Source organism: Schistocerca cancellata, chromosome 3, assembly GCF_023864275.1.
Source record: "Schistocerca cancellata isolate TAMUIC-IGC-003103 chromosome 3, iqSchCanc2.1, whole genome shotgun sequence".
In the NCBI taxonomy this organism is placed as follows: Eukaryota; Metazoa; Arthropoda; class Insecta; order Orthoptera; family Acrididae; genus Schistocerca; species Schistocerca cancellata.
Window position 1 is genome coordinate 417,249,503 of NC_064628.1, and position 10,902 is coordinate 417,260,404.

At 40.5% G+C, this 10,902-nt stretch overlaps 1 protein-coding gene across 1 annotated transcript; it reads right to left on the minus strand.

Moving 5' to 3' along the window:
- Positions 1-1,393: 1,393 nt before the first annotated feature.
- Positions 1,394-2,566, minus strand: LOC126176348 (craniofacial development protein 2-like). Its single transcript, XM_049923501.1, has one exon. The coding sequence runs from the start codon at positions 2,564-2,566 to the stop codon at positions 1,394-1,396; it is 1,173 nt and encodes a 390-aa protein (XP_049779458.1).
- Positions 2,567-10,902: the final 8,336 nt, after the last annotated feature.

Here is a 10,902-nt window from a genome sequence, read left to right on the forward strand (position 1 = left end):
TACCTCCATGGTTTCTCCTACTATGTCCCACGAATTGGTAGGTGTAGTTGCCATTATTTTCGTTTTCTTCACATTCAGTGTAAGACCGGCCTTTTCACTTTCGTCTTTCACCTTCAGCAAGAGTGTTCTCAATTCTTCTTCACTTTCTGCCAACAGGATCGTATCATCCGCGTACCTGAGGTTGTTTACATTTATTCCAGCTATTTTAATCCCTGTTTCTCCTTCGTCTAGTCTCCCGTTCCTCATAACATGTTCTGCATACAGATTGAATAAGTACGGTGACAGTATGCAGCCTTGTCGGACCCCTTTCTGAATCTTTATCCATTTCGTTGTTCCATGCATAGTTCTCACCGTGGCTTCTTGGTCAAGGTAGAAACTACGTATTAGATGAATGAAGTGATCTGGTACACCCATGTTTTTCAGTACGTTCCTTAATTTGTTGTGATCGTCGCAGTCAAAGGCTTTGGCGTAGTCAATAAAGCAGAGGTACACATCTCTCTGGAATTCTCTTGCTTTGTCCATAATCCACCGAATGTTGGCAATTTGATCTCTAGTTCCTCTTCCTTTCCTAAATCCAGCTTGTTTTTCTGGTAGCTCTCGATCTAGATATTGGCGAAGTCTATTTTGTAAGATTTTTAACATGACTTTGCTAGCATGTGAGATAAGTGCGATTGTTCGGTAAGCTGAGCATTCTTTAGAACTTCCCTTCTTTGGAATGGGGATGAATACTGATCTTTTCCAGTCTTCTGGCCACTGCAGCGTGATCCATATTTTTTGACATATTGAGTGCAGCACTTTCACTGTATTCTTTCCAGTGACTTTAAACAATTCTGCTGGTATTTCATCATGTCCACTAGTTTTGTTATCAGCCATATTTTCAAGGGCCCACTGGATTTCGCTCTCCAAAATATCTGGCTCTAGTTCTAAATTAACATTAACATCAGCAGTAGGAGCCCTGTCATTATGCAGTTCTTTCTTGTATAGGTCTTCTACATATTCTGCCCATCTTTCCTTAACATCCTCTGCTTAACTCAGATCTTTCCCGTTTCTATCTTTTATCATTCCAATTTTTGCCTGGAATTTTCCTTTAATTTTTATAATTTTCTTATAAAGATCTCTTGTCTTCCCCATTGCCCGCATCTCGTGGTCGTGCGGTAGCGTTCTCGCTTCCCACGCCCGGGTTCCCGGGTTCGATTCCCGGCGGGGTCAGGGATTTTCTCTGCCTGGTGATGGCTGGGTGTTGTGTGCTGTCCTTAGGTTAGTTAGGTTTAAGTAGTTCTAAGTTCTAGGGGACTTATGACCACAGCAGTTGAGTCCCATAGTGCTCAGAGCCATTTGAACCATTTTTGTCTTGCCCATTCCGTTACTATCTTCAACTTCCATGCACTGTTCATTAAACAATATCTTTTTCTCTTCTAGCTAATTTCTGAAAATCTTTATTTAATTCAAACATAGCTGATCTATGTCCCTCGATTTTTGCTTTCCTCCGTTCGTCTGAAATTTGCAGTGCCTCAACTGATAGCCATCTAGCCTTCTTGCTGTTCCTTTTCTTGGGAATGTGTTTCTCTGCGGCCTCCTTGACGGTATTAGCTACTTCTGTCCACATCTCTTGTGAGCTTTTGTCCTCCAGCTCTAATACATTAAATCTGTTTTGCACCTCTAAAGTGTAGTCGGAGGGTATAGAGTTAAGGTCGTATCTGCAAGTTGGGATACTTTTCGCTACATTCTGAAGCTTCAGCCGAAATTTTGCAATCAGGAGCTCATGATCTGATCCGCAGTCAGCCCCAGGTATTGTTGTAGCTGACTGAACTGCGCTCTTCCACCTCTGATTACAATGTATGTAATCAATTTGGTTCCGGTGTTGGCCATCTGGCGAAGTCCACATATATAGGCGTCGTTTTGGTAGTTGAAACAGTGTATTAGTAATTATTAATGAATTTTCTTGGCAGAATTCTAGGAGTCTCTGTTCTGCTTCAGTTGTTGTACCAAGACCATATTTCCCTTCTACAGCTTGATATCCCACTTTTGCATTCCAATCTCCATCTATGAAGACAATATCCTTTTTTTGTGTTGACAGTAGTAATTCTTGTAAATCTCCATAGAACTGGTCAATAATTTCCTTTTCAGCATCGGTTGTTGGCGCATAAACTTGAATTACTGTGATGTTGAGGGGCTGACCTTGAAGTCTGATGGACATCATTCTATCATTTTTATATTTGCATCCTATTACAGCTTTTCTCACTTTATCACTAACTATGAAGGCTACTCCATTACTTTTGTTGTTATCGTGCCCAGAATAATACGCCATATGGCCATCCGAAGCAAATTCTCCCATGCCAGTCCACCTCATTTCACTTATTCCCAATATGTCGATGTTAATTTTCTCCAGTTCTCTCTTCAGTACATCTATTTTTCCTTGAGACATGGATCTTACATTCCATGATCCTATGCAGTGCTTCTCTTTGCACCATCTTACTCTTCGTGAAGCTCCTCTCAACCTGGTTCCCCCCGGAGATCCGATCGTGGAACTGGAAACTCCAGAACATTTTGAGCTGAGCGAAGCCATGGGGTTTTCTTGGATAGTTCAGTGGTGGTTTCCCGTTGCCTTCCACTGCCCTCCAACTCCTATCTGCTCACCGACTCAGTTTCCCGCTGGGGTTGGTTACCCAACCTTCCGCTGAGTTGCTCGGCTTAACAGGGGCACCACGTGTAGGTAGGAAGTTGGAGAATTGAGGTGACAGAAGCTGTGAGAACTCTCTTGCTGATTTCTTGTAATCGCGTATCACCCTCATTTTATGCCAGAGTCTCGTGATGTCTGCAGAGACCACACCCCCCCACCCCCCAGATCATTTCCTGGGCCATTTTGAACAGTGGACGTTACATTTCAGATGTGTTACGACCCGTGGCCCTACCCTTCATTCGATCCCTGCGAAACCCTACATTTGAGCAGGATAATGCACGACCGCATGTTTCAGGTTCTGTACGGCCTTTTCTGGATACAGAAAATGTTCGACTGCTGCCCTGGCCATCACATTCTCCAGATCTCTCACCAACTGAAAAGTCTGGTCAATGGTGGCCGAGCAACTGGCTCGTCTCAAAACGCCAGTCACTACTCTTGATGAACTGTGGTATCGTGTTGAAGCTGCATGGGCAGCTGTACCTGTACACGCCATCCAAGCTCTGTTTGACTCAACGCCCAGGCGTATCATGGCCGTTATTATGGCCAGAGGTGGTTGTTCTGGGTACTGATTTCTCAGGATCTATGCACCCAAATTGCGTGAAAATTTAATCACATGTCAGTTCTAGTATAATATATTTGTCCAATGAATACCCGTTTATCACCTGCATTTCTTCTTGGTGTAGAAATTTTAATGGCCAGTAGTGTACCACGTAAGGAAGGAGGGAAATTTACATAACAGCCAGAGTAAGTCGAATGCTGACATTTCTTGCAGACTAAAACAGAATATTGCAGTATTACAAGCATAGTCATTAAAATGTCCAGAAGAATGCACATACTGACAGATATAAATAATGCAGATATTAAAACTATATGGAATATTGTCAAACTGGAGACAAGACTGCCACCAAGTGCACAAGATACTATAACAAACTAAATGTCAATGTTGTGGCTGATACTTCACAAACTGCGAGTAGTCTTAACAATCACTTTGTAAATGTAACAGCAAAAATGAGATTAAACGCTTGATTTGATTTGATTTTTAACAGGGAAGCTAAAACAGCTTATGTATAACCCACCAGTGTCCGCACCGAAACTGAGTCTATTGTGCGGTATCGCTCCCTGCTTATCTAGTAAAGCCAACCAATGCCCTTAAATAGTGCAAGGAGTCCCTTTACCAGTTTTTTGTTACACAAGTTCTTCAGGTCTAGTTGTCCCAAAGATTCTATATCTTTTGCTCTCCAATGCCATGCATTCGAGGATTAAATGTGATGCAATTTCTTCACCCTCATCACAGATCCTACATTTAGGGTGTTCTTCCGTTATACCCATTGTGTGTAGGTGTGTTTTGAAATTCTTATGGCCTGTCATCAATCCAGTCATGAGTTTGATCTCTTTCCTGTTCAATACCAGGATTACAGATCTTGTTTTTGTTTGTGGACCTTGGTCCAATATTCTACGTGTTGTTTCCTAAGCCAGTTCCGTATTTCTAGTTTGATCATAGCCTTGGTGATTGTCAGGACAGGTTCCGATCCAATAAATGGAGTCATTGCCCCATCCTGGCCAATATGTCGGCTTGTTCATTGCCACAGATCCCTGAGTGGCCAGAGACCCTCACTAGATTTACCTTATTGCTTCCCCCTAGCTCCACCAGAGCCCTGTGGCATTCTGCAACAATCTTACATCTTGTTGAAGGAGCTGCCAATGATTTCAGGGCTGCCTGGCTGTCTGAATAGATGTAGATGCTACGGTCATTGTATCACCTACGCATATTATTCTCCACACATGCCCTGATTGCAGCAATTGCAGCTTGGAATACAGAGGCCGGTTTTCCTAGAGAGATGATTCAGTCCAGTTTTGGGTGAACCCCGTACACCGCTGCCCCAACTCCTTGGTCTGATTTCGACCGATCGGTGAACCAAACGATGTCCCCCGTACGGTGTCGAACTGTTTTTCCCCTTGCTCCCTGCTTCCAATTATTATATTGTAATGCTTGTTGAAGCAGTTGGAAGTTACTATACAGTCGGTATTTCTCCATTTCATCTGAAGAAGAAAGGGAATGTACTACACATGTCATTTCATAACACTTGAAACAACTAGAAGTAGCACCAACATCCTTCAATGAAATTAAGAGCATTCTAAAAATGCTAAAAAAACGACGACTCGTGTGGTGTTGATGGAATTTCAAATAGAATCTTGAGAAACTGTTCCAACTTAATAAGCAATGTCCTTAGTTAGACATGTAATGCACCACTGAAATATGTAATTTTTTCCAAACGGGTTAAAATGTGCAGTTGTTAAACCTCTCCATAAGAAAGGTGACAAGACAGTCACAAATAATTGCTGTCCAGTTTCTCACTGACACCTTTCTTCAAAATATCTGAAAAAGCGATGTACTCGTGTGCAGTCTCACACTTAAGTAGAAACAATTTACTTAGCATATCGCTGATTGGATTCCAGAAGGGTCGCTTGACTGAGAAGGTTATTTATACATTCACTCACCAAATAGTGCAGTCCTTAAATAATAAAATGTCACCAGATGGCATTTTTCCCACCTTTCCAAGACTTTTGAGTCTGTAGAATATAGATCATGCTACACTCTTAGGAAACCGAAGATTCATGTAATCGTTGGCTTTACACTCAACTGTTCTGTGTCGTCCTTAATAAACAGAATGCAGAAAGTTGTTCTCAATAATTCAAAGATTGTGGCAACGGTAGAAAACTTTATTCACTATGAAGAAATCACAAAGCGAATCACATACGATTCAGTTTTGGGCCTACTCATATTTCTTACATGTGAAATACCTTCCACTTAACATTCAATAAGCAGAATCAAAAATGGTTCAAATGGCTCTCAGCACTGTGGGACTTAACATCTGAGGTCATCAGTCCCCTAGAACCTAACTAACCTAAGGACATCACACACATTCATGCCCGAGGCAGGATTCGAACCTGCGACCGTAGCGGTCGCGCGATTCCAGACTGAAGCGCCTAGAACCGCTCGGCCACAACGGCCGGCTAAGCAGAATCGATACTTTGTAAGCCAATACTAGTTTTATGGTACATCCCATCAGACAGAAAGCAACCAAAGAGATTTTAATGATATTTTTCAAATCATTATTAAATAATTCTCCGAAAACGAATTACACGTCAATTGTGAGATGCAACACAACAGAACATTTTTGGAAATGTGAAATCTTAAGCCACGTTCACACCGTCTTCTTGCTGCTTGCTATCGAAAACGCAAATGACTAATGGTTAAGTTAATCAATGTTGTTTCCTGCAGTGATCAACAAGTGAATCCCCACGTGCATGTGCATGAATTTAAAACTGAGTGATGCAAGAGAAACTGGATCTCAAAGGTGTGTGGCTGGATCCTAAAATATTGGCTACGTTACTGCCCAGGGTCCAGCCAACATATCCATCATATTAACCAAAAGGAAATCAGTCTCAAGTTTAATAAATATATAGACAGGAATTTGTGGTGAAATAATGTTCACTTCCCATTTTTGACAGACTGAATTTATTGCAGAAAAAGTAAATGAACTGTTCTTTCACATTATTCACAACACCTTATTTTCAAAATAATATAATATTTATCAGTACAAGAATGTAAGTAAGTCAACCATCATCAAATGCAGGTACACTTAACATTTAGAAAATCCATGGAAAATATTTAGTGCTTCAGGACACTTCTGTTTAAGAGTTCTGTGATTGCGAACGATATTTTAACTGCGGGCCACCATCAAGTTACCTGCAAAACAGTTCATAGATGTTTAGACTAAGTCGCCTAACCCTAAATTATTCTGAGGCCTCAGGCTGAAAATTTTTTTTTCGAAATATTTACAAGTTCCAACCAATCAGTTCACCCACACAAGCTAAAATAATTCAAAGTTCCTCGCGATCGTCGCACGTGAAACTTTTACAAGTTCACGACCTAAGACTTAGATAATATTTCAGTTCCCCGCTTTATGCGGTTTCCACCCAGACATACGTTCTGTATATACATGAAATCCGCATCACTGCCTGCCGAAATCTTAGCTGTCCCACGTGAAAATGGCTGCCGCTATTTATATCTTCACATCAACGTGACTAAAACTTATGCCCGTCTGACTTCCAAAAACATATACAGGGTAGTCCATTGATCGTAACCGGACCAAATATCTCAAGAAATAAGCATCAAACGAAAAAACTACAATGAACGAAACTTGTCTACCTTGAAGGAGGAATCCAGATGGCACTATGTTGGTCCGCTAGATGGCGCTGCCATAGGTCAAACGGATATCAACTGCGTTTTTTTAAAATAGGAACCTACATTTTATTACATATTCGTGTAGTACGTAAAGAAATATGAATGTTTCAGTTGGACCACTTTTTTCGCTTTGTGGTAGATGGCACTGTAATAGCCACAAACATATCGCTCACAATTTTAGACGAACAGTTGGTAACAGGTAGGTTTTTTGATTAAAATACAGAACGTAGGTACGTTTGAACATTTTATTTCGGTTGTTCCACTGTGATATATGTACCTTTGTGAACTTATCATTTCTGAGAACGTATGCTGTTACAGCGTGATTACCTGTAAATACCACATTAATGCAATAAATGCTCAAAATGATGTCCGTCAACCTCAATGCATTTGGCAATGCGTGTAACGACATTCCTCTCAACAGCGAGTAGTTCGCCTTCCGTAATGTTCGCACATGCATTGACAATGCGCTGACGCACTTTGTCAGGCGTTGTCGGTGGATCACGATAGCAAATATCCTTCAACTTTCCCCACAGAAATAAATCCGGGGACGTCAGATCCGGTGAACGTGCGGGCCATGGTATGGTGCTTCGACGACCAATCCACCTGTCATGAAATATGCTATTCAATGCCGCTTCAACCGCACGCGAGCTACGTGCAGGACATGCATCATGTTGGAAGTACATCGCCATTCTGTCATACAGTAAAACATCTTGTAGTAACATCGGTAGAACATTGCGTAGGGGATCAGCATACATCGATTAGATTTCCATCGATAAAATGTGGGCCAATTATCCTTCCTCCCATAATGCCGAACCATGCATTAACCTGCCAAGGTCGCTGATGTTCCGCGTGTCGCAACCATCGTGGATTTTCCGTTGCCCAATAGTGCATGTTGTGCCGGTCTACGTTACGCTGTTGGTGAATGACGCTTCGCCGCTAAATAGAACGCGTGCAAAAAATCTGTCATCGCCCCGTAATTTCTCTTGTGCCCAGTGGCAGAACTGTACACGACGTTCAAAATCGTCGCCATGCAATTCCTGGTGCATAGAAATGTGGTACGGGTGCAATGGATGTTGATGTAGCATTCTCAACACCGATGTTCTTGAGATTCCCGATTCTCGCGTAATTTGTCTGCTACTGATGTGCGGATTAACCGCGACAACAGCTAAAACACCTACTTGGGCATCATCATTTGTTGCAGGTCATGGTTGACGTTTCACATGTGGCTGAACGCTTCCTGTTTCCTTAAATAACGTAACTACCCGGCGAACGGTCCGGACACTTTGATGATGTCGTCCAGGATATCGGGCAGCATACACAGTACACGCCCGTTGGGCATTTTGATCACAACAGCCATACATCAACACGATATTGACCTTTTCCGCAATTGGTAAACGGTCCATTTTAACACGGGTAATGTATCAGGAAGCAAATACCGTCCACACTGGCGGAATGTTACGTGATACCACGTACTTACATGTTTGTGACTATCACAGCGCCATCTATCAAAAAGCGAAAAAAGTGGTCCAACTAAAATATTCATATTTCTTTACATACTACACGAATATGTAATAAAAATGGGGGTTCCTATTAAAAAAAAAACGCAGTTGATATCCGTTTGACCTATGGCTGCGCCATCTAGCGGACCAACCCAAGCGCCATCTGGTTTCCCCTTTCAAGCTAGACGAGTTTCGTTCTTTATAGTTGTTTTGTTTGATGCTTATTTCGTGAGATATTTGGCCCAGTCACTATCAATGGATCACCCTGTATAAACTATACATTTAATGATGTATGTACATATTACGGATGAGTTTCCAAACCACGAGAAACGCAAAAATGTGAATTTCATCAGCTTTTCATTGCTGCTCGAAGGTTTCGTGTAGCTGTAACGCTTTTCTGGCATATAGTGTTTTTTGCTCATATGGGCGCCATTTTGGATCGTTGTATTGGTACTAGATGTTAAACTATTGAACTAATTACAGTCGTACATATCTAATTACTTCTATTTACTAATGCTGCTGCTACCTTCATTGTTCCATGTTTTATTTACTAGAGCGTTCACTTCTTTATATCCCGAAATATTCATTCCGGCCTGTGATTTGAAATGCGATTTATTAGGATAGTTCAATATCAATCACTGAGCCCTTACCATTGACACAACTTTTGTCTAAATCACTTAAGGCCTTACTATGTTATTAAGTTTTGTAGGTCGTTTTATATCCAAAACATTTAATAACATTCGTCGACTGAGCTGCTAGCCTTACAACAGATGTCGAGCGCACACTCACGTTTGTTATTGTTTTCATAGGCATTCGAGGTGTACTGTCTCAAAAAATACAATTTCAGTTCTGTGCAATAACTACTCATACTAACAACTGATGAAACATATGAATAGGGGTCGGCAAAGACTGTATATTTCTCCAAATTTTTGGATGTGTATTGATGAAAACTTGAGCTGCAAGCAGCATCTTACTGAGCTTCTTAAACAATTACGTTCGATGACTTTTGCTCCGCATATAATTGCTTCTCTTGGAAAGAAACGAATCGATCTCCTTACATATTTTGCATATTTCCACTCAGTAATGTCATACGGAATAATTTTATTGTGTAACTCATTATTTAGAAGGAAAGTATTGATAGTACGAAAGCAACCTGGTGTTCACCCACAGACGTAACGTAGACATCTCTTCAAGGAGCCACGAATTTTAACTGCGGCGTCACAATACATACATTCACTAATGAAATTCGCCATAAATAATCGATCACAATTTAATAAGAACAGTGATGTCCATACCTACAACACTAGAGGGAAAAAATGACCTCTATTGCCCATTATTAAAACTGTCATTGATTCAGAATGTTCAATATGCAGAAATCAAAAATTTTGATCGTTTTTCCAATACCATAAAATGTCTAAAGGATAGCAAAGCTAGTTTTAACACTTTGAGCACCAGTGGGTTCTACCTGAACCAACATTTTACTAACTAGTTTTTGAAGGACCAGTTCACTCAGCATGAAACTACCGATGCTGTCGCATGGCAGCGTCACCTTACAGCCATCAAAGCAACAGCCCGCTCAGAGATTGCGCTACCTGATTGTAGGAGATTGTGACATGCGGTTTATTTTTACAGTGGTCATATTGAGGAGATCTTTGAAGCGAAGTAATTACATCTAAAGTTACTGTAACGTAAATTTGACTTTGTACTACGCTTTTGTGAGTGTTTTAGAAATGACACCACTTCATCAGTGTGTAATTTGGATACAAAATTTAATAAATTTTATGTCTAATTTTGTGTGATGTTTAGGATTATAATTTTTTTAGGCATTATGAGTTCATGGAAGTTTCGAGATGTGGGATTGTGTCTAGGAAAAATGTGAATTTTATTTTCAGATAAATCGCATGAAATGATTGATGGTTGGAAATTGCATGTTCTAGTGCTTCCAAAGTGAAAACACCTCCTTAACCCTTTGAGACCTGAATTTTGTCCGGAGGAAGGAAAGTTTTTCTTTGTGCTCCAATGAACTTCGGTAATTTTTTAATGATTTTAGATGCATGATTTGCGCAAATATATGTACTCGTTTTCAGTTCATACTTTGAATGTTTTGCTTCTTTTTATGGACTACAATAAATACTTTCGAAATATTCACTGTTGTGTTAAATAAACTGAAAATCCAGTAATTACCATGCAAAATAACAATAAAAATCTGCAGTTATGCAGTGGAGAATAACAAACCAACAAATTCCGTGAATGCTTGCGGTCACAAGCTGCTGCTTCTTTACAATGATGCACAACAGATGGTAGCACTTGGGCATGATGAAAAGATTAAACATTCACATGTGTGTAGGTGAGGTTTCCATTGACGAGAATTATTTCTGTTACAGCTGATACAGACTAATTATTTATGTACAGAACTGTAGCCAGAGGTTAAAATAAGTGATTTTTATTTTTTGCCAATTTCTTCTTGTATTCAT